We start from the raw sequence: 25,695 nt of genomic DNA, 5'->3' as shown, positions 1-25,695 counted from the left end.
AAGATACAACAAAAAAAGAAAACTACATGCCAATATAGCTGATGAACATAGATACTAAAATCCTCAACAAAATACTGGCAATCTGGATTCAGCAATACATTGACAACTCTGTAGTCGATAAAATAAAATGAGTTAAAATTAACTCATATGACTCAACACCAGGAAGAAAAAAATCCAATTAACAATGGGCAAAGGACCTAAATAGACACTTATCCAAGGAGGACATACAAATGGCCCATACACATATGAAAAAAAAAATGCTCAGCATCACTAGCCATCAGAGAGATGCAAATTAAAACCACAATGAGATACCATCTCATACTGTCAGAATGGCCATCATTAATAAATCAACAAACGGGTGCTACCAAGGATGTAGAGAAAAGTGATACTGCTAGTATCTGTTGCACTAGTACACTGTTGGGAATTCAAACTGGTGCAGCCACTGTGGAAAACAGTATGGAATTTCCTCAAAAAATTAAAAATGAATTGCCTTTTGATCCAGCAGTTTCATTGCTGGGAATATACCCTAAGAATCCTAAATCACCAATTCAAAAGAACTTATGCACCCCAATGTTCATAGCAGTGCTATTTACAATAGCCAGGTGTTGGAAACAGCCTAAGTGCCCATCAGTAGATCTGTGGATTTAAAAAACTGTGGCACATTTACACAATGGAATATTATGCAGCGGAAACAAGGAAGGAACTCCTACCTTTTGCAACAGCATGGATGGAACTGGAAAATATTATGCTAAGTGAAATAAGCCAGTTGGTGAAAGACAAATACCATGTAATCTCACCTATAAGGGGAACCTAATGAACAAAATAAACTAACAAACAAAATAGAACCACAGGCATGGAAACATGGAACAGACTGACAGTGACCAGAGAGGAGGGGAGAGGGGAATAATAGTGGAATGAAGGAGAAGAGACTAGTTAAGGAGCATATATGAATGACCCATGGACATGGACAACAGTGTGGGTATTGACTGTGGTAGTGCGGACTGGGATGGCCGGGGAAGGAGAAAGGGGGAAAGACTGGGACAATTGTAATACAATAACATTAAAAAAATTTTAAAAAGTAATGATCTTTCTCTCCTTTCCCGAAAAAGAAAAAGGATTTTGGGGAAGTGTGGTCTCTGTTTTGGCTTACTGCAGTAATATAAAATTGTATGGGAGAGTAAGTTGAATGGCCATCTGAGGAGACCAGCACAACTTCTCTACAGGAAAACCCGTTTAAGTGCAAGAATGTTATGTTTTAAAATTAATGTCTCTAGAAGTTGTCCTAAGGGCATACAGCAAATTGAGGAAGACCTATTTAAGTAAATCTGCTAATTCCCAGTAAAAAGAGTAGATATTTGTGGATTTGAGTCAGAGCCACTCATGTCAAAGAGCAAGGTGACAGAAGCTCTATTCTAGGCATTAACAGTCAAGAAGATGAAACTACCTCTCCAGTCTAAGGCTATGTTAAGATGGCTACCCTCCTGTCCAAAATTCTATATTGTAGAAGTTCTGCTACAAAGAATCTTGTCCAAGAGGAACAGTCTCCTTTCTCTAACCCAGCCCTCACTCATAGGGGAGAAGGTTGACTCCAGAAATGGCAGAGCAAGAATAGGAGGCTGATCACCTCGTCCCTGCTCACTTACAGGGTGGAGGTTCCATGTTGAGAGAGCCAAACTGAGAATACCATGAACTACTGTCTTTGTGCAAAGCCCTCTCATAGATCATGGGTGTCACTCTGGAAAAACTGGGTCACTAACCCCACTGATACCTCCTTCATGTGCAGAAGTTTTGCCTAGGAAAAGAGGGAGATCCTAAGAAGGAATTCCACAGCTGTGGCTAAGGGGACAGACTTTATTTGGAAGAAGACGTAGGGAAGTTTATGACTAAAAACATTAGTATAACAAACTTTATAAAGTATTCTTATTTTTATTCTCTCAACTTCTGTAAAAAACATGAAATTATGTAAAGTACTACAATATATTTTTGTGTACAACATATATACATACTGTGTATAAAATAATAGCAATAAAAGGAGGAAAGAAGAAAATAGAGCTAAATAGAAATAATGTTTCTATATCTCACTGAAATAATGTTTGTATATCTCACTGAAAATCTAGCTTATGGATTAGATTCTCATAGGGTACATATTTTAAGCCCTAAAACAATCACTAAGTAAATAATTAAAACATAAAAAGCATACAAAATCAAAATCATTAAGGGAATTAAATGTCACACTAAAAATATTTACCTAATATAAAAAGAGGCAGTAAAGGAGGAAGAGACAGCAAAAAATGTGAGACATAAATAAAAAGAAAGATGGCAGATATAAATCAACCATGTCAGTAATAATATTAAATGTGAATGGATTAAACAATACAATCAAAAGGCAGAGATTATCAAACTGGAAAAGGTAATTAGACCCAATTACAGACTATCTCCAGGAGACATATTTTATATTCAAAGATACAAATAGTTTAAAAGTAGATACCCAATCAAGATGGAGCCACAGGTAGACATCCTTCGCCTCCTCGCACAACCACAGAGAGAATTACAACTAACCCTCAAAACAAATAATACCAGGAACTGTCAGAAAATCGAACTGTATGGAAGTCTCACAACCAAGGATTTAAAGAAGCTACATTCATCCAGATGTGGAGACAGATGGAAAAGCAAGGACATGCATTGTGGCATGGAGTGACAGCCACAGCAGAAAAGGCAGTCCCACATTCACATGTGGTGGAAAAAAACTGGGAGGGAATAGCATGGGAGCAAGCAATCCCAGCCCCACGCCAGACTGCATAGCCCAGGGTTCCAGTACCAGGAAGGTAAGTCCCCATAACTTCTGGCTGTAAAAACCAGAGGGAGTTGGGTCAGCAGAAGAAACTACCAGACTCCAGGAGTCTCCACCTAAAAAGCCCACACAGTCTTAGAACAAACGCAAACCCACCCACTTTGGGATTCACCACCAGCATCAACAGCTGGAAGGGTACCAGTCATGCAAAGGGAATGGTAAAGTGACTGAAAACTGGGCAAGTACCAGACAAACCTCCAGAGCCCAGGCAACAGCATTGTCTCCTCTCGGAGCTCTCCCCCACACAGAGCCACAAAATAGTGAAGCAGATTGCCCCACACAATTCACAGGTGCCTTTTCTACAATAGGCCATGTTACTAAGACAGGGAGTCAAAGCAGCTCTACCTAACACACAGAAGTGAATGCAGGGAGGCTGACAAATTGAGGAGACAAAAAATAATGGCCCAAATGAAAGAACAGAACAAGACCCCAGAAAAAGAACTAAACAAAATGGAGATAACCAACCTATTAGATACAGAGTTCAAAACACTGGTGATCAAGATGCCCAAAGAACTCACTGAGTACAGGAACAGCATAAAGGACGAAATGAAGGACACACTAAGTGAAATAAAGAAAAGTCTACTGGAAACAAATAGTAAAGGAGAGGAAGCTGGGATCCAATCAACAATTTAGAATATAAGGAAGAAATAAACATTCAACCAGAACAGTGAGAAAAAAAACAAGAATTCATAAAATTAGGATAGTATAAGAAGCCTCAGGGACATCTCCAAACATAGCAACATCTGAATCATAGGGATGCCAGAAGAAGAGGAAGCCCAAGAAATTAAAAACTTATTTGAAAAAAAAATAATGAAAGAAAAACCTCCTTAATCTGGCAAATGAAATAGACATACAAGTCTAGGAAGCACAGAGAGTCCCAAACAGTTTGGACCCGAAGAGGACCACACCAAGACACATCATAATTAAAATGCCAAAGGTTAAAGATAAAGAGAGAATCTTAAAAGCAGCAAGAGAAAAGCAGAGAGTTACCTACAAAGGAGTTCCCATAAGACTGTCAGCTGATTTCTCAAAAGAAACTTTGCAATCAGGAAGTGACCAGGAAGAAATATTCAAAGTGATGAAAAGCAAAGACCTACAACCTAGACTACTCTGTCCAGCAAGACTATCATCTAGAATGGAAGGGCAGATAAAGTGCTTCCCAGACAAAGTAAAGCTAGAAAGTTCATCATCACCAAGCTATTATTACATGGAACGTTAAAGGGACTCATTTAAGAACAAGATCAAAACTATGAACATAAAAATGGCAACAAAAATTCACAACTATAAAAAACTTAATGTAAAGAAACAAACTAAGCAAACAACCAGAACAGCAACACAATCATAGATATTGAGATCATTTCGAGGGTTATCAGCTGGGAGGGGGGTGGGGGAGAAAAGAGGAAGAGGTGCAGGGATTAAGAAGCATAATTGGTAGGTACAAAATTGTCGGGGGGGGCATAAGAACAGTATAGGAAATGCAGAAGCCTAAGAACTTATATGCATGACCAATAGACATGAACTGTGGCAGGGGCAGGAGGGGGGTTGCTAGACAAAAGGGGGTACCAGGCAGAGGGAGGCAAAGGGGAAAAATTAGGACAACTGTAATAGCATAATGAATAAAGTATATTTTTAAATAATTAGTAAATAAAAGTAAAGGATGGGGAAAGATATACCATGAATATCATAGAAGAGCTGGACTACATTATACTGAAGTCAGTGGCTATTACTAACATCAGACCAAAAAAGACTTCAAAAATTTTTTTCAATAGAGAAAGGGAACATTTTACAATAATAAGAGTCATCAGAATGATATACCAATTATAAACATATTCCCACCTAAAATTAAAGTCCCAAGTGCATGCACCAAAGCTGGCAGAATTGAAGGGAGGCATAGTTTAACAATAACAGTTAGAGAGTTTAAAAATGCACTTTCTAAGAATGGATAGAGCTGGACAGAAGATGAATGAGGATATGGAAGACTTGAACAACACTACAAACCACCTAGACCAAACAGACCTCTATAGAACATTTCATTCAATAACAGAATGCACATTCTTCTCTGGTACACTTTAACCTTCTCCAGGATAGATCAAAAGCTGGGCTATAAAACAAACCTCAATAAATTTAAAACAATTGAAATCATAAAACGTGTGTTGTCCAAGCACAATGGAATTAAATTATAAATCAATAACAAAAGGAAATTTGGAAAATTTACAAGTGTAGAAATTAAACAACAGTCTACTAAATAACCTTCCAACTTAAGAAACTGGAAAAAGAAGAGCAAGCAGAAAGAAACATAAAGATTAGCATTCACATAAATGGAATAGAGAATATAAAAACAGTAGAGAAAGTTAACGAAACCAAAATCTGGTTCTTTAAAAAAATCAAGAAAATTAACAAATCTTAAGCTATAGTATCAAGAAAAAATACAGATAATAGATCACTAAAATCACAAATGAAATAGAAGACTTTACAGAAGTAAAAAGGATTATAAGGGAACACTCTAAACAACTGTATGCAAAAAAAACTATGTAATATAGGTGAAATGAACAAATTTCTAAGATACAAACTTCCAAAACTGACTCAAGAAGTAGAACATCTAAATTTGACCTATAACAAATAAAGAGATTGAATTAATAATGTTAAAACTTCCACCTAAGAAAAGCTCAGGCTCAGATGCCTTTATTGGTGAATTCTATGAAACAGTCTAAGAGTTACTAGCAATTCTATACAAATTCTGTCAAAAATACAAGGGATAAACAGCTCCCAACCCATTCTATTAGGCCAGCACTATCCTGACTTCAAAACCAGACAAGGACTAATGTCCCTTGTGAACACAGATGCAAAAAGCTTCAACAAAATATTAGTAAAACAGATCCAGCAGCAGAGTAAAGGGATTATACACTATAACCAAGTGGGATCAATCCCAGGGATGCAATGTTAATTTAACATTCAAAAGTCAATTAATGTACCTCAGTAATTCACATATTAATATAATAAAGGACAAAAACTGCATGATCTTCTCTAGAGACACAGAAAGAAATATTTGACAAAATCCAACACCTTTTCATAAAGAAAACACTCAACAAAGTAGGAATAGAAGGAAACTTTCTCAAACTGACAAACCATAGTTGCCTTGGCCAGGTGGCTCAGTTGGTTCAAGTGCCCCCCTGTGTACCAAAACGTTGTGGGTTAGATTCCCAGTCAGGGCACTTCCTAGGTTGTGAGTTCAGTCCCCAGTTGGGGAGCATACAGAGGCAACCAATCAGTGTTTTCACCTCTTCCTCCCCCATTCTTCTCTCTCTAAACAGCAATGAACATTTCCTCTGGTGAATGTCTAAAAAATAAATAAACAATTAATATGCTAAATGATGAAAAACTAGATGCTTTTTCCCTAAGATAAAGAACAAGGCAAGGATGTTTATTTTTACCATTTCTATTCAACTTGTACTGGAAACTCTAGCTAGAGCAACTAAGAAAGATAAAGATGGTAAAGGCATCCAGATTGGAAAAGAAGAAGTAAAAGTATTTCTTGTTTTTTAAGATTTTATTTATTTATTTTTAGAGAGGGAAGGGAGGGAGAAAGAGAGAGAGAAAAAAAAACATCAATGTGTGGTTGCTGGGGGCCATGGCCTGCAACCCCGGTATTTGGCCTGACTGGGAATCGAACCTGCGACACTTTGGTTCTCAGCCCATGCTGTAAAAGTATTTCTAAGCCTAAGGAATTCACCTTAATACTTTTAGAGTTAATTTTAAAATTTAGCAAGGTTTCAGGATACAAAATTGAAGCACAAAAATTAGTAGTATTACTATACACTAGAAATGAACAATATGAAATAATAAAACATCCATTTACAATAACATCAAAAATAATAAAATACTTAAAAATAAATTTAACCAAGTACAAGACTTGTACACTGAAAACTACAAAACACTGTTGAAAGAAATTAAAAATCTAAATGAATAAAGAGCTGCCCCATGTTCATGAATCAGAAGACTTAATATTGTTAAGATGACAATGCTGTGCCTATTCATCTACAGATTCTACACAATCCCTCTCTATATCCCAGCTAATAATTTTTTTTGCAAAAATTGCAAAGCTGATACTTTAATTCATATGGAAATTCAAGGAACCCAGAATATACAAAGTAGTTTTGGAGATTAAAAAAAAAGCAAAGTTGGAGGACTCATACTTCTTTATTTCAAAATTCACTACAAAGCTAGCATAATTAAAATAGTATGGTACCAGCGAAAGAGTAAACATAAAATAAAATTGAGAATCCAGAAATAAACGTTTATATCACCTATCCCACTGCTGGGATTATACCCTAAGGACCCTGAACCACCAATTCAAAAGACCCTGTGCACCCCAGTGTTCATGGCTGCACTATTTACAATAGTCAAGTGCTGGAAACAACCCAAGGTGCCCATCAGTAAATGAGTGGATCAAAAGACTGGTACATTCACACAATGATTATAGTCAATTGATCTTATACCAGCATGTCATTACAGGAAAATGGAGAAAGAACAGTCTTTTTACAAATGTTACTAATATAATTGGATATTTACATACTAAAGAATAAATTTGGATTTTTTCTTCAATCTACACACAAAAATTGCCTCAAAATTGGCCATAGATCTAAATGTAGGAGCTAAAACTGTAATAGTCTTAGAAGAAAATATAAGTGTAAATTTTCCTAACCTTGAGTTAGATTATGAGTTTTTTAAATTTTGTTATCCTCACCTGAGAACATGCTTATTGATTTTAGAGGGTAGGGAGTAAGAAAAAAAGAGAACTATTGATATGAGAAACATCAATCAGTTGCCTTGCACGCCCCCTGACTGGGGACCAAACCCGCAACCCAGGCATGTGCTCTGACCAGGAATGAAATCCATGACCCTTAGGTTTATGGAATGATGCTCCAACCAACCGAGCCATACCAGCCAGGACAGGTTATGGCTTTTTTACATAAAATACCAAAATATAAGCAATAAAAGAAAAATATGGATAAATTGGACTTCATCAAAAAAACTCTTGTGCTAGAAATGATACCATCAAGAAAGGGTAGCCCACTGAATGCAAAAAGGTATTTGCAAATCATATAGGGGTGGGATAAAAGTAGTTTACAGTTGTTTGTATGGAAAAAGACATGCAGGTTATGATTATTACAATGGTTTTATTAACTCAAAAGAATGTCACAATGGCACAATGCGCTTAGGTACAACCTCCTAACTCTCAAATTGCCAGCTTCATTATTTACACATTCTTATAGTCTACTTCCTGTTCTCAAGTACACTTTGGCACAGGATTCTTGAACCTACTTTTGCCCACCCCTGTACAATCTTTTAAAACAAACTTGCACCCAGAATATATAAAGAATTTTTTATCTCAATAATAAAAGGACTAATGGCTCAATTTAAAAATGGTCAAAGGATCGGAATAGACAGTTCTCCAAAGAAGAAAAATGAAAGGCTAATCAGCACATAAATAGATGGTCAACATCATCAGCTATTAGGGAAATCAAAACCACGAGACACGGGAAAGTTTTTATACTGTACTTTCCTCTGTACTCCTTTTCTCAGGTCACACCACAATTACAGTTTAATATATTACCTTTAAATAGATGAACCTCACAGCATACTCACAGTCTTGACCTCCTGTGCGCCCCAGTTCCACACTTGTGTTTGTTCAGTGGACATTCCCACTTGGTTGTCCCTCTGTGACCCACACCCAGAATGTCTCAATCTTGCTCTTCATTATTCCCAGAAGACTGAGTGTTCTGGTCATTATCTTGCTTGTCAGTTGTATTTGGATTCTTTCATACCCCTGAGATGATTTCCTTAGAATAAACCATGCCTCCTTCTTTTCTCCTCGCCAGTTTCACATCATAATCTAGTTACCAAGACCATTCAGTCCTTCCTTTATAATTTTTGCTCATAAAGTATTATTTTCTTAATCTGACTGCCAAGGCCCTCCATAGTCTTCCTTTTTAACCCACACCTTCCATTAGACTCTTACAGATCTGCCCCCTTCTCCCAATTCACCTTCTTACTCTCCCCCTTAAACATGCTGTCTGTGTACTCGATTTCACACCTTTGCTTATGGCTCCAGCCTAGATAATGTGTATAATATCCATCCATCCATCCATCCATCCACCTTGGCTCAGCTCCCTCCTAAAATATTTTCTTATTCAGATTCAGTGATTATTACTTTTCTAAATTCATGACACCAGTGTCTTTGTTTCATTATTTGTCAATCACTCTTATATTTATTATCTTGTGATATTTTTTGTATGTTGGACTGTTTGATATTTCATTTTTAGATTTATTTTACTTTTGGTATTGTAGTTCTTAATTCTTAGAAGAATATTTAGTAGCTATTTAAATAGAAGTGTCTTAATGTTTCCATTTTGGGGATTTTGTTTGTTTGTTTATTTGTTTGTTTGTTTTACATTTCATATAATCTCACAGCCTATAAAAATAGAAAATATAAAGTCACCCTAATAAATATGTGAAGTTAAATGCAGAAGAAAAAGTTTGTTTAGCTTTTAAAGATAGATTACAAAGTGTGACATTTAACCATTTACAAGTATTATATTTTGCTGTTAATCTTAGTTATTTCCTTTGAGGACTCAAAGCTTTTAGCCAACCTCAAGACTTTTATTTCTTAGGAGAAGAATATCTAAACATTGTTAAGCTATAAGGCATTTTTATTATGTCTTTGAAAACTGAGGAATTTTTTTTCAAGTTTCATCAAAGAGCAATTTTTTAAGGACTTAGCTATAAATCCTGGGAAATAGAAGTTTCTGATAGAATTCTTATCACTGAAATTATTTTAGGCACAACAGGCCTGCTGGTACCCACTATTGTAAGATCTCTTAAAGTCCAGCTGTCATCCAGGTGGTCATTTTTACAATGGAATGAATAAAGTATTATTTCTTGTTCATATTTATTTTTTTGGCAAATGACTCTGTGCTTGACCTAATTGGTTGAAGGCCAAACATGTGTCCATAAGTTTAAAACATTGATATAAATCAGACACATAGGTCTTGAAAGGAAATACACAAAAACCTATGAGTAATTTCAATGATATCTATCAGTATTTACATTTTTGCCATCTGCATATAATAAAATTATTTTCATATTTTATTTAGTGAAGTAAATTGTGTGCTTATTAGAAAAAATATGATTATTACAAAATTAACTATATCTTGTTTTATCATTTTCTAGTAAGTGTTTTATAACTGAGGTTTTTTATTTTGTTTTGTTTTTTAACTTTTTCTTAACTTAAAATGTTAAGTTCATTCCTGGTATATCTTTCACTGAATTTTGAGGCCATTATACGTTCCATGTAAGTCTGGTTTATAGTATCTTTTTTTCCCCGAGATTTACTTTATTCAGTATAGTAGCATATAATTTATTTTGTTCAAATAGGTAATTTTAATAAAAGTACAAATCATAAGTTAAAAGCCGTAATAATTATATATTTGATTTAAAAAACAAGTTATGTTACACTCTGTTTTAGTAGATTAATGATTAATAAAAGGAAATCTGAAATAAAGATAAAGATATGAGGCATATTTTCTTATCCCTTAATATATCTGGACCTGGCTTGGTAAGTACAAGCTTAGTTTTCAAATATCATTATAAAATATATAATATGCAATTAATTTAGTACTTTGGAAAGACACAGAAATCAAACAGGGTTCCTATCAGGGAAATTTACTGAAATGTGTTTTCTACAGCTTCAGTTGCCAAAAGACAGCACTGGAATGTGAGAAACTAATTTTGGTTTGTTTTAACGCCTCAGAATGTTACAAATTAATCAAGTGCTACTTAAAGTCTAGAACTCATTAACTTTGTAAGTTTTACTTTTCCCATGACAGAGATTAAGTTATAGCATAAAGCTTCTTTAGTCTCTCACATTGGTCAGGCTGCCATGTGCACTGCACAAGTGCCCTCTTACCTGCTATTTAGTGAGCTCAGTATAGGCAGCAATGACACATAGAAGTGCCAGTGTGCTGTTACGTCATGCTTTCATGAGACAAGCATGAACCCATTCTGGCTGTTTCTTACCTTGGTAATTTGCTTAGGTAAAGCTGACTCTTGTAGTTAGTGCACCTGAAAGAAAAACAGCTGCATAAATACACATACACGTGCACACTCAAACAAAATTCATTGTTCACACACTTTCACTAAAGAAAAAACTAACATAGATTGTAATTATTTAATAAGCTTCTGATTGAATAAAGCTCCTGGAGCCCTAAGCTAATCACTGAAACACATCTCTGCAGTATACATTTGCCATTTGTTCTTGGGAGAACAAGCAAGTCAGTTAGTGATATGGTGGTGTGAATAAACTATTTTGTAAGAGTGTGCCTCCCCAAGAAACTCTACCAATATAAATATGTAAGTAGAATGTAGTGGTGTACATACGTACATTTTTTTTATTTTTTTACTCTATGTGGAGTAGCTGAGTTTATGGCATTTGTAGGACAGATTGAGGTTTGTGATGAAAAGGGAAACAAAATTAAAAGTATTGAACAGCAGGGCCCATTTGATGTGATTATGAAAGATGTTTCTTTATTCTGTTTTTTTCTTTTGCAATCTAAAAACAGTAGCAGGGGGTTGCAAGCAGAGTTCATCATAGGTTGTCAATCACTGTCATTTAACATTTGCAGGGAAAGACATCTTTATTCAAGGACAGCTGGGCAAATCAGAGACATAGATTTGCAGTTCGTGGCCTGTCCAGCCTATACTAAACAAACAAGGACTGGGTAGACAAACCAGCCTCTCACATAAAAACATAATGGACTCCACTGACCTCGCTGCCCTCCATTCAGCTTCAATCCCAGTTGCATAAAAGCTTCACTGCCCACTTTCAATTTCCTTTAATTACCTACATGATGTAGATAAGAAAATGAACCTCACTTATAGGCAGTGATCACACACAGGAAATTAACTAGACAAGTTGTTTAAAATTAGACAAGTAATTTGGAGGTAAATAGAGTGTCCTACTGAGGAAGAAGTGTCTAGAAAGGGTTTTTGTTTGCTTATTTGTTTTTAAGCAGGAATTTTATTTTACTTACTCTTTCTGCTGATCCTGAGATTGCCACTTTTTTAATCATTTTGAACTAAGTAAGAAATCTTTTTAAATATTCTGAAACATCCAGAATAAAATATTTGAAAGAGGTAAGAGCTAAGTAAACAGGTGAAGCAAACATGCCACATTCTAAAGAGCTTAGAAAACTTGTACATTGGATTCCAGGAACAAACGATCATGGTTTTCACAGGAGGTTCTGGCAGAGCAATGGAGGATTAAGTAGCAGTTGTTTTAAGTCAGTCTTCATTTTAAATTGCTTCTCAAGTCCCTAATCACCACACACAAAAACAAAAAATGCTGATTTTTTAATTTATTCTAATTCATTTTTTAAAAATCAATATTTTATGTGTCATTCTTGTGGTTCCATAGCACTTGAGTTTTTATTAGAAAATATTGTAGGGTTTCAGAGTAATATAACTTTCTATAATACTTTTCTGTCAGAAAAGTTTTACCAGATGCAAAATAGAAATGATTCATTCTTTTCACTGTCTTTTCGCAGTATTTTGAGTTAGTTCACTAAAATACACTGAAAAGAGCATATTTCCTTATCACACACTGATGTGCTTTTGTGAACATTTAATTAATATGGATTTAAAAGAAACCTAGCTGGAGATTGGAGTAAAGCCTACAGTACCAAACATGTAGTTCAAGAGGACAGAATTCCTGAATCTTAATCTTGATTGTGACTCTCTCTTATATTATGAGAACATCGTCTTTCAAAGAGCCAATGTTTTTGTAACACAATTGCAAAAAAAATTATATGATTACTTGAATGAAATTAATGTGCCATTACTAGTAAAGCACCAGCAAAAACATATATAGTACACTTTCTTTGAATAATATTTAAGAATCATATTTTTAATGAATGAATTAAATGTCATTTTAGGTAGTGAAGTGTATGTACATAATTATAAACAAAAATTTGTAACTGAAACCTATAGAACAAAACTCAAATAGTTAAAACTTAAACCTGAGTTAGCATCCTGTATGGTGTCAGATGTAAGGATTATTATAATAATAATAACGCTTGACATGTATACCAAGTCTTACAGTTCTTAAGTGTTTCATAAACACTATCACATTGAATGCTCACACCAAATCCCAATTTAAGATGAGGAATTTGGGACTTAAGGAGGTTCACTTACTCTCAGAAGGTCACATAGCTTATAAATGGCAGAGCTGAAAATCCAGCTGTTGTATCAGTTCCCAGATTCAGTGTTCTCTCTGCCTCCTCGCACCATGCCCTTACACCCTCGTGATCTCTCTTTCGAAGGGAATGAGTTACTACTGCATTCTTTGGACTCCCCTTAAATTCAACCACTGGAAGCAGAAAAGGAGAGATCCTCAAAGGAAGCAATAGCTTTTGATGAGACTGCTGTTAATTATGGGTATGTTTTAACTACAGAAACTATTACGGATTGGATATTATATAAAATTTTATAAATCAAGTATCAGCTCCTTTGAAGATCTCAAAAAAATTGCCTGTGTTGAATTTAATCATGAAAAAGACATTACTTATTAAAAGCATATGTTAAATAATGAAATCTATGTAGGCTCATTCTAACGAGTATTCTCCTGTAATAGTGTCCCTCTTTTTCAATTCAGGTTTGAACCTTCACCTATCACTCTTCTCTTCTTTAGTTAAAAATAATAACTTTTTTATTCAGCTCAGTCATAACCTCCTCAAAGATATCTTCCCTGACTACCCTTGTTATCTGTATCTCTCCCTCCTTAGACTTGTTCAGTTGTCATTTTACATTTTTTCACAGTCAATTTTGGTTAAGGTCTGGCTCAGCAACCTGACTATAAACCTTTGTTAAGAGTAGGGGGCCTTTTCTGCTTTTGTTCACCATTATATACCTAACAATATGCTGAGTAAATATGTGGTAAAGAAATGACTCAGCACAATAAGACAAACTTTGTCCATTGTGGTTATTAAAGTATTTTTATTGTCATTAAAGTGCATAGTTTTTGCAAAGAAATTATGAGCCCCTTAGTTTAAAAAGATTGCTTTATGCACTGAAAAAGACATCATATCATCCTGATATGCCAAGGTTGCGGGTTTGATCCCTAGTCAGGGCACATATGAGACTCAACCAATGAATGCCTAACTAAGTGGAATAACAAATTGATCTCTCTCTCCTCCTCTCTCTCTCTCTCTTTCTGTCTCCTTTTCTCTCTCTCTCTGAAATCAGTAAAATCAATAAATAAATGTAAAAAAAGATCTGACTACCTCCTTATTAGATGTAGGAGGATTCTCTATTTCATAGCATTTTTCCAACCTGAAAGGTATTCAGCTGTTAGCAGACTCATCTGATACTGATACTGCTGGCAGTGGGCAAAATCACAGTCCTAGTGACACAGGGGATTAAAGCCATAAATCGGGTAATTCAAGCGGAATTGGCACAGTTTGGAGAACAGCACATGTTACATGGAGTTTAGATTCTAATATAAGCAAATACGATAAAAGGCACTAATGATCAGATTTGCCTAAAAGTGCAATAAGCATGGTTGTGAGTAGGCAGCCCTGTTCAGATGTGCTGCGTCTCAGTGAGTTCAACACCACTAGTTTTTCCTTTGGCATTGGAGCAAGTCATTGTTTCTTTAGTTTAGCACTGAATGAAGTAGTTGGCTTGTGTATGGAAGTCACGCTTTATGAAAACTGTGCATCCCTGAGTCCTAGATTATACATCACAAAAAGATGTTCACACTTTCAGAGGTATTTGGGAACTAAGACATGAAAATGCCCAATTTATATTGTTATCAGTCAACCAAAAATAATCATTTTCTCTCTCTTTTCCCTCTCTTCACTCCTTCTTCTTTCCCTCCCTCTGCCCCTCCCTCCCTCAGTGTAGGGAAGGGGGTGTATAACGTGTATAATCAAATTTGAACAAGATTCTACTGAGGAAAGTGGATTACTTAGCTAATACTGTTAATTAGTGCTTTCAGCCAAATTCTTACTTTCCACATAATTTTATTTTAATTGAACTTTTCATGTCGTTTGTCAGTCTGAACCTATTCCTGCATATCACAAACCTGGAGAGCCAATTCGGTTTGCAGTATTAAAATTGTTATGTGATTTCCTTCTGGTAAAAGATCAGAAGATGTGTTTTATGAACAGTAGAAAGAAATGTAAATATGAATAATTTTTAGACTATGAAACAGAGTTAAAGCTGCTTTCTTCTTCCTCCATCTCCACCTGTCTTGCTTATTGCCTTCTCTTTAAGTGTATTTTGTGTGCTTGAAAGAAATCTCCCGCTCACTCTCTTCTCAACTTCTCTGTTATTAATAGCAGCATCATTCTCGTCATCCTTGCAGCTTAAACCTTAGACCCCTCCTTATCTGTTTCTATGGATCTGTGTGTTCTATTTTCTCTGCGGGGAATGCAGGGCATCTCTCTCCCTCTGTCCTCTCCTACAGGCTGTTCTAAGCCTAGAACAAACACTGCCTCTTTGGGGAAACTTTCCAACACATCCAGTTCACTTTAGTGCTCTTCTCTGATTAACGAACAATATTCTACACTTAAAATAATTATTTGTATAAATTGTTTGCCTTGACATCATTTTAATTTCCTTGAAGCAAAAGATCATGTTTTAGAGCCGAACCATCCTTTTTCTTATCTGCTATTCCATTTTTCTTAAGCCCTTTGTTAAGACTGGGATGGGTGGGCAATTGCTGATAGAGACTTGTTTGGAGCGCAGATATTGGATTGAGATGGGTCAGTCTGAAGGTGACATTTCACCTGAAATTCACCTGAAATAAAACATAATAGCACTGTCATTGTAAGTAGTCTTTCTTCTTTGGCAGATGACCTCAGAGAAAAGAGGAAAGCACTGAAATAACGTATTTAAAGAAAACCAAGATGACACATGGGGCAAACCATTGTGAACTGCTAATGTGTCAGCATACACTTCTTATATAAAGCAGCCCAAAAGGGTGAAACACAGTGTTTGCAATAGCATAAAGTGCCTGTGATATTTTTGACAATTGCAAAACAAAGTAAGACAAAATACATAATTTTAAATATTTCCAGTTCAGTTAAACAGTGTTGCAAATAGTCATTAAAGATATTTTTTCTGGCATACTGTTTAAACAATTGAAAGTACTTTCCATAGCATTTCTCAGTCCTGCGGACTCCCCATTTTCCTTCCCACTACATAGACTGTCCCCAGAACACTTTTTACTTCTCTCTCCATCTGGTTAATATCTGCCCATCCTCTGTGTCTTAGTTTATCTGCCTTTCCTTTCTGGAAGCCTTCATAACTTGGTCAAATTTCTTTCTAAACTCCCTCATGCTTCCATACATTCCTTCTTTACAGCACTTGCCAGCATATCGAATTTGTATTTACTTATGTGATTGAATAATGACTATCTCTCTCATATGGTAGATATGCAACAAATATTTATTTAAGTGAATGTATTTCATTCAGTTTTTGAAATACATATTTGCCTATTGATATAGTCTGAATTTGTATTACAAGGAAATAACACTGCTATCAATGCCCTTTTGATTAGTGCTCTTGTACTATATTCTTAGCATGTAGTAAAGGCACAGGTTTCTGAAGTTGTAAATCAAGCAAGAAAAGGGGGAGATATATTGTATATAAGTAGAATATTCTAAGTGTTTCACATTACTGAATTCTAAATAATAAAATCTTAAAGGGCTCTATCACACAGTCTTGTTTCATTGGCAAGATCTGTGCCTGTCAGATTCAAATCAGGAGTTATGTGACAGCCCTCCATGAGCCTCCACTCCCCCGCTCCCAGGATGCCCTCTTCCCGACGACCACCAGCCTGCTTTCCCTCACTGCAGATTAGTTGGCATTTTCTAGAATACTATATAAGTGGAATCCTATAGGATGTACTTTTTGGAGGATCTCTCTTCTTTTATTCAGCATAAGTATTTTGAAGTTCATCCATGTTATGGTATCATAGTTCATTCTTTTGTTTGTTTCTTTCATATATGACATAATTTTTATTTATTTTTTGTTGTTGTTCAAGGACAGTTGTCTCCATTTCCCATCACTACTTTCCCCTGCCCCACCCACCCCACCTCCCACAATAGTTCATTCTTTTTATTGCTGAGTAGAATTCTACTTTATGGATAAAAAACAGTTTGTGTGTTCCTTCAGCCTGTTGATAACCTTAAGAGTTTTTCTAGTTTTTCACTTTATAAGTAAAGCTACTGTCCAGTACTGTGTGCAGGTCTTTTTGTGTTTTCTTTTCTTTTGGGCAAGTTCCTAGGAATGGAATGGCAAGTGTGAAGCTGCTCTCCAAAGAGATTGTAACTTTTACATTCCCACAGGCTGTGTAGGGAGTTCCATTTTTTTCACATTCTTGCCAATACTTGGTATGTTAGTCATTTAAATTTTGGCCTTTCTAATTTTCATTTTCCTCATAACTAATGATAGTTCTTGTGTTTATGTAAAATACCTGTTAAATCTTTGCCCACTTTTTTTAAGGGGCTACTTGTTTTTTCACCCTGTTTTGAGAATGCGTATATTCTAGATACAAGTACTATATTAGATATATGATCTGCAAATATTTTCATTCTGTGGGTTATATTTTCACTATCTTAAGAATGTCTTTTTTGGGGGGGGTGAAGCTCAATTTATCAATTTTCTTTGTAGAATTGATCAGTTCTACATGTAGAATTTAAGGTATTTTATCAATGCAATCTTTTCCTAACCATACGTACCAAAGATATTCTCCTATGTTTTCTAATTTTAGATTTAACATTAGCGAATATGTGTATACAGTATAGGGTAAAGACTGAAGATTGGAGGGTTGTTTGTTTTTGTTTTTGCTTTTTTGCATGTGGATACCCAATTATTCCATCATTTCTGGAAAAGACTGTTCTTTCTCCACTGCTTTGCCTTTGAGTCTTTGTGTAAAATAAGTTTTTCATATATGTATGGGTTTATTTCTGGATTCTTTATTCTATTCTAATACCACACTTCCAGAGTTCTGTCAGCTATTCTAGGTTCTTTGCATTTCCATATGAATTTTAGAATTGTAATTTGTAATAAGTGTATATTTGCTCTTGAAATATATATTTGGTCTTCATCCCTGTTTCTGGCATAGAGCTAAAACCCTTGTAATTTCCTAAGTGATGAAGAGCACAGTGAGGGTGCCTTTTGTTATGTTAATGAGTGACTTTTGGAAAACACCTAAGAATGGAGACTCCTTGCCAACCATGTGGTTAGAAGGTTGGAAATTTTAACCCCACCGTCCCATTTCACCCGTGATCACCCCCCAGCCTCTGGGGGAGGAGAGAGGAGATAAAGATGGAGTTAATGACTGATGATCAATGTTGTAATTAATCATACCTATGTAATGAAACCTTCCTAAAAACCGAAAAGAACAGAGTTTGGAGAGCTTTCTAGTTGGTGAACACATGGAGATTTGTCCAACTCAGAGAGAGTATAGAAGCTCTGAGCCCTTCCCCCATACCTTGCCCCATGTATTTCTTTCATTTGCCTGTTCCTGTGTTAACATCCTTTCATAGTAAACCAGTAACCTAATTACTAAAATGTTTCTCTGAGTTCTGTGAACCACTCAAGCAAATTAATGCAACCCAAGTGAAGTGGTGTTGGAAGCTCCAATCTGTAGCCAGTCAGTCAGAAACACAGGTGATAACCTGGGCTTGCAACTGGCATCTGAAGTGGAGAGGAGAGTCAGTCTTGTAGAACTGAACCCTTGATTTGTGGGATATCTGATGCTATCTCTAGGTAGACAGCATCAAAATTGAGTTGAATGGTAGGACACCTCGCTGTGTCTCAGACTTGCTTGTTGGTGTGGGTCTCTCCTTACCACTACCCCACTCCTGCACGTGCACACACTGGAGTCCTTCAAAACATCAAATTGTCAGTCAGCCAAAGGATAAAACATCTGCTGTGACTGAGACTGTATTATATCTGCAGATCAATTTTGAGAGAATTAAGGTATATATCTCTCTTTAGTTAGGTCTTCTTTAATTTTTTTTAATTTTTTTCTTTAATTATTGGCAATGTTTTGTAGTTTTCAGTGTACAGGTCTTACATGTTTTTGTCAGATTTGTTTCTAAGTACTTAATATATTTTATGCCATTATAAATTTTTTTAATTCTGGTTTTTGGTTGCTAATATTCAGAAATACAGTTGATTTTGTCTGCTAATCTTATATCCTGAAACTTGCTTAACTCACTTATTCTGGTAGATTATTTTATACATTTCATTGGGTTTCTATATTGATGAATATATCATCTACAAATAAAGACAGTTTTACTTCTTCCCTTTCAGTCTGGATGTTTGTTAATTCTTTTTCTTGCCTGATTGCATTGGGTAGAACCCCTGGTACGATGTTTAATTGAAGTACTGAGAACAGAAATCCTTGTCTTGCCCTTGCTGGTATGGCTGAGTGGATTGAGTGCCAGCCTGCAAACCAAAGGGTCACTAGTTCAATTCCCAGTCAGGGCATATGCCTGGGTTGCCGGCCAGATCCCCAGTAGGGGACATGCAAGACACAACCACACATGGATGTTTCTCTCCCTTTCTTTCTTCCTCCCTCCCCCTTCTCTCTAAAAATAAATAAATAAAATATTTTTTGAAAGGAAAGGGAAGGAAAGGAAAGAAAGGGGAGGGCAGGGGAGGCAGAGGAGAAGAGAGGAAGGGGGGGGAGGGGAGGGGAGGGGAGGGGAGAAATACATCCCTGTCATGTCCCTGATCCTAAGGGGAAAGCTTTCGGTCTCTTACTGAAATATGACATTAGTTGTGGATTTCTCAAAGAAAACCTGCAGGTTGAGAAAGTACCCTTCTCTTCCTAGTTTGCTGAGAGTTTTGGAGGGTGGATGTTAGATTTTGTCAGATTTTTTTTCTGCATCATTTCAGATGATTGTATATGCTTTTTAAGTTTATTAATAAAGTGAATTATAGGAATTGATTTTCAAATACTAAACCAATCCTGTATTCACTCACTGCACTCGCCTAGTTTGATATTTGATTGTTAGGCACATACACAGTTAGAACTGTTATATCTTAGAGAATTGACCCCTTTTTTATTATGTAATTACCTTCTTTATGATCATTTTCTTTCCTTTTAAATTTGCTCTGCCTGAAATTTATGTAACTACTCTTGTTTTATTTGATTAGTGTTAGTATGGTATATTTTCTCCTTCCATTTATTTTAATCTGTATATGTCTTTATATTTAAGGTGGTTTTCTTGTGGACAAAATATAATTGGGTCACATTTTTTGATTCACTCTGACAGCCTCTGTCTTTTAATCAGTTTATTTAGATCATTGATATTCAAAGTGATTACTGATGAACAGTGGACTCTTGAACAATACTGGTTTGAACTGCATGGGTCACTTATATGTGGGTCGTTTTCAATAAATACACAATCAATCTTCCATCTCCCTGGGTTTCACATCTGCAGATTTAGTGCACTGTGGACCAGAAATAGTATTTGAGGGCAGGGAGTTTGTTTTTGTTTGGGATTCTTTGTTTGTTTCCTTGTTGAGAAGAATGGGGTGCTCTGACTTATTTCAAAATGGTGGATCCCCGCCCCCCACCAACTAGAAAAGCCCATGGGGATTTCACTTTGATATCTACAGTGGGAATCTGGTCAAACTCCTGAAGGTAAATTTCAGTTTCCTGGGAGTGCCCTGTGACTGGTCCCCATGGACTTTGTAGCTCTCAGGGTTGTCCACACAGAGCCTCCCACAGTTCATCAACTGTAGCTCAGGTTTCCCCAGCCTGGCACTGGTTCCCTGGCAGTTCCTGTCGGAGACTCTCTGCTCCTCTTAGCGGTTGACTCCCTGAACTTGCCTGCGTTTCCCGTCTTGGAGACAGCAGTTTGTCCTGTGTTCACCCCCTATATGGATCCAAGGAGAGTTGTTGATTTTTCAGACTTTTTAGGTTTTTACTTGTTAGAATGGAGTGATAGCGTCCAAGCTCCTTACATGTGGAACTGGAAACATGAATTTTGAACAATTTTATTTAAGTCTAATGTATTACAATAAATTTTAAGTTAATGACCCTAATCCTCACTCTTTTCTTGCCTCACCACTCCTGTCCTCCTCCGCGTTGCCCCAGCCCTGCCTCATTTCTTCCACTCGTCTCTGGATCTCTGCTTAAACATTACTCTGTCCAAGATGCTTTCCCTGGCCCTCTAAACTACTAAGTCCCCAAACCGAGCGTCCCTTCAGCACTCTGTACTGACGTGTCATAGCACTCATTACACTTTGTAGAACTTTCTGTCTTTGATGTGCTCTCAGTTTCTGATTCACTGCTGTGGGCTCAGTGTCAGGCATGATATTTGATGTCTAGTGGGATCTCTATTATGTTTGTTGACTGCATAAATAAGAAGAGTGCTCATGAATTTCAGATATATTATATGTTACTTGCTTTTCCTCACATATTAATAATAGTATTGAACAAAGCAAAACTTTAAGGGATAAGGTTGTCTATGTTTTTTCTAGACCATGTTTTAAATGTCAGTAGTTAAAGCTAAGAAGTATATTATTATAATTTTGACCCAGTACATTAATAATATACACATATATGTTGTTTTCTTTTTTTAGGATGCCGAAGAATACACAGATTTGCCAGTAAGACACAATGAAGATCATATGAATAGTGAACTGGCAAAGTGTCTTCCCTTGGAATCCAATCCTCATTCGTTCGACAGCCCTCACACCAAAGCCCATCTCCTGCTACAGGCGCATCTCAGCCGAGCCATGCTGCCCTGCCCAGATTACGACACTGACACCAAGACAGTCTTGGACCAAGCTCTCCGAGTATGTCAGGTATGAACATCATTTCTAATACCTACATTTTCTCCTGTCCCTTCTTTTTTTTCCCCTGTTATAGAATAAAATATACTTTCATTTAAATATTTTTATTATTGCATTTTTAAGAATGCTATAGAAAATGCTTAAGAATGCTTTAAGAAAACCTGATGAACAAAAATTTTCAAAAGAAAAGCAAATATAAATGCAATAAGATGACAATTTCAGCCATTCATTCGATCAGAATTTTTCTGGAGGTAATCTAATCACCAGGTACTTTTCTAGGCACTGAGCTTACAGCAGCGACTAACAGGAGTATCTGCTGTCATGGGTTTTCAGTCAAGATGAAGAAGACTGACAATTAAAAATATAAGTTAGGGAGTTGGAACTGCTATTTTAAAAAAATAATAATAAGATATAACATATAATTAAGAAAATATAGAGAAAGATGGAAGGTGCTGATTTTTACTGTTTTGTAATGTGGTATTCAGGGACTATCTTATGTATAAAGTCACATTTAAGAAACAATTAAAGGAAGGGGATGAGTCCCAGGGTTATCTGGAGAATGTATTCTAAACACTAAGAAAAGCTAGTGCCAAGACTGTCATTTAGGAACTTACTTGGTATATTTAAGGAAAATCAAGGAGGCCATTGTAAGAGAAAAGGTGGAAAGCGGTGGTTAGAAATGAGATCTGAAGTGTCCCAGGTTCAATTCCCAGCCAGGGTACATTCCTGGGTTGCAGGCCATAATCCCCAGCAACCGCACATTGATGTTTCTCTCTCTCTCTCTCTCTCTCTCTCTCTCTCTCTCTCTCTCTCTCCCTCCCTCCCTTCCCTCCCTAAAAGTAAATAAATAAAATCTTAAAAAAAAAAGAAAGAAAGAAAGAAAGATCTGAGAGGGGTAAGAGTGGAGATCATAGAGCAAATGGGATGAGGTCATGTAGGGAGTTTGTAAACCATAGTAAGGATTTAGATTATACTCTGAACGAGAGGGAAGCTGCCAGAGCAGTGGTCCACCAGTGGTCATGTTGGATTTATCAATGCATAGTTACCATACTCATTAAAACAGAAATTCTCAAGTATTTATTACTTCATTTAAAAATGCAATAATAACCCTGTTATATGTTAATATAACATGATTTTTCATAAAAAATAACTATATTCTGAAAGAGCAAAAATTAATGAAAAGTGTAGCATTGTTTTTCTGCTTTTGCAAGTATTTTTAATATGTAACTTAATAGAAGTCAAGTAGATTCATACTTCACCTTTTGTGATGTCTGTTACAATGTGTTTTAGTTGAAGTACACACAGAAAATCCAGCCTCACAAAGGTGTAGTTTAAAAAGAGAAAAGTATTTTTATAGCCTTTTCAGATAATTTTGGAAATTCTTCTTTGATACTGTATGAAACCTTGGCATGTCATTGATTTGATCAAAATGTCAATGATATTTTGATCAATATGTCTTGTTTTTTAAAGGTTAATTGCAATGTGGTGTCTGAACAGTATCAGTGACCTTTATAACCTGAATGCTTTAAGGCTAGGCAAGAAATGATGGTGGCCAGACCCACCTCAGTGTGAGTGAGATTGGTAAGAATTGTTTAGATCATATATATATACACACACATATATATACATATATATTTATATTTAAGAGAACTAACAGATTCTGCTAATGGATTGGACAGGATTTTGAGCAGAAATTGAGGAACCAAAGATGATTGGTTCCTCAATTGAGGATTCCAATTGAGGATTCAATTGGAGGATTGTAAACTCCCAGGATTCAAATTGAGGATTCCAAAGCTTTTCTCGAGAGCAGCTGGAAGGCTGGAGCTGCCATTTACTAGCAGACTGTGAGAGTAGCTGGGTAGGGGAGCATAGCTAATTGCTACAAGATTTTGACTTTTCTACATTATATGTTTTTGGACATTTCTGTAATAAGTACAATTTTTTAAATTTTCAAAAGACCTAAGGTGTTTTTAGAAGTAAAATGGTGAGTCTGTGAGGATTTGTGTACACCGATATACATTATGGAATTGTTTCAAAATTAAAGACTTGAAAATAACCTAAGTATCCTTCAGGTTATAGAACACTGCAGAATAATACAATTCTATTATTTATGAATTCTCCATCTGTGTAGAATATCCACATTATATGTGAACATGTACCTAGACAGAAAATCCAGAATAGTGTTCACCAAAAGATTAACAGTGGCCATCTCTGTGTAGCAGGATGTGGGATGATTTTTAATTTCTTCTTTATGCTTCTTTAAAATGTTTGAGTGTTTTAAAATGAACTTCTAACAAATTTTATTTTATTATCAGAAAAAAACCTTAATTTTATCATGTAAATAAATGGGGATGTTTCCTAAAAGAACTTAAGCACAAACTTAGTGGGAATTAGAAGGGAAGTAAGGCTATAATAAACACATAAATTTTTTTGACACTCTTTTTGTAACCAACACATGGTTTACCTCTCTAGGAAGATGATTTGCCACTCTTTGTTAGTCACACTTTATAAACAGGGGTTAAAGTTCCCAACATTTTCTCTGCAGCCTGGGATACTCATTTTTATTTCCTGTAAGTGTTTCCCTCCCCTCCCCCCTTAAACACTGACCTGTTAATGAACCCAGGGGTCAGGAAGGTTTGGAGATAAGTCACAGGAGGGATTATATTTTTATACATACACATATATTTATAGGTGTACATATGTTTATCGTATATAAAAGTTTTTTATTTTTAATTATACTTTATTGATTATGCTATTACAGTTGTCCTGATTTTCCCCCTTTGCACCCCTCCACCCAGCACTCCATTCCCTCAGGCAATCCCCATACCATTGTTCATGTCCATGGGTCACACGTAGGTTCTTTCATTCCATTTCCTATCCTGTACTTTACATCCCCATGGCCATTCTGAAACTGCCTATTTGTACTTCTAATCCCCTCACCTCTTTGTACTTTTATTAATCCCCCTCACCATTCCCCCCCAGTATCCCTCCCATCTGACAACCATCAGAACACTCTCTGTTGTATCCATGATTCTGTCTCTGTTCTTGTTTGCTTAGTTTGTGTTTTAGATTCAATTGTTGATACATATGTATTTTTTGCCATTTTATTGTTCATAGTTTTTATCTTCTTTTTCTTCAGTAAGTCCCTTTAACATTTCATATAATAGTGATTTGGTGATGATGAACTCCTTTAGTTTTTTTGTGTCTGGGAAGCCCTTTATCTGCCCTTGGATTCTAAATGATAACTTTGCTAGGTAGCAATCCTGGCTGTAGGTCTCTGCTTTTCATGACTGAATATTTTTTGCCAATCTGTGCTAGCTTACAAAGTTTCTTTTTTGAAAAATCAGCTGACAGTCTTATGGGAACTCCCCTGTAGGTAACTAACTTCTTTTCTCTTGCTGCTTTTAAGATTCTCTCTTTATCTTCAACCTGTGCCATTTTAATTATGATGTGTCTTGGAGCGGGCCTGTTTGCATCCATCATGTTTGGGACTCTCTGTGCTTCCTGGACTTGCATGTCTATTTCCTTTGCCAAATTAGGGATGTTTTCTTTCATTATTTTTTCAAATAGAACTCTAGTTTCTTCCTCTTTCTCCTCTCCTTCTGGTCCCCCTATGAAGCAAATGTTGGACTTCCTGAAGTTGTCTCAGAGGCTGCTTATTCTATTCTTTTTTTGTTTTTTTGGATTCTCTTCTCTTCTTGTTGTTCTGATTGGTTGCTTTTTGCTTCCTTATGTTCCAGGTCATTAATTTGATTCTCAGCTTTATCCACTCTACTATTGTTTCCCTATAAATTTTTCTTTGTTTTAGTTAGTGCATCCTTCATTTCTGACTGGATCTTTTTTATGCTGTTGAGGTCCTCACTAAGTTCCTTGAGCATCCTTACAACCAGTGACTCTGCATCTGATAGATTACTTATCTCCATTTCATTTAGCTTTTTCTGGAGTGTGCTCTGTTCTTTCATTTG

At 36.0% G+C, this 25,695-nt stretch overlaps 1 protein-coding gene across 2 annotated transcripts in view; it reads left to right on the top strand.

Annotated features, from left to right (window-relative positions):
• ASCC3 (activating signal cointegrator 1 complex subunit 3) overlaps nt 1–25,695 on the top strand; it is a 310,528-nt gene that overhangs the window by 258,626 nt on the left and 26,207 nt on the right. For both annotated transcript variants that reach the window (XM_028508379.2, XM_036024518.1), the window contains exon 37: nt 21,518–21,742. In XM_028508379.2, coding sequence (XP_028364180.1) covers nt 21,518–21,742 — 225 coding nt within the window. The remainder of the gene's footprint in view (nt 1–21,517; nt 21,743–25,695) is intronic.

The sequence above is a fragment of the Phyllostomus discolor genome, chromosome 4, assembly GCF_004126475.2.
Source record: "Phyllostomus discolor isolate MPI-MPIP mPhyDis1 chromosome 4, mPhyDis1.pri.v3, whole genome shotgun sequence".
In the NCBI taxonomy this organism is placed as follows: Eukaryota; Metazoa; Chordata; class Mammalia; order Chiroptera; family Phyllostomidae; genus Phyllostomus; species Phyllostomus discolor.
The sequence above is the reverse complement of the archived record's forward strand: the minus strand, read 5'-3'. Positions and strand labels throughout refer to the sequence as shown.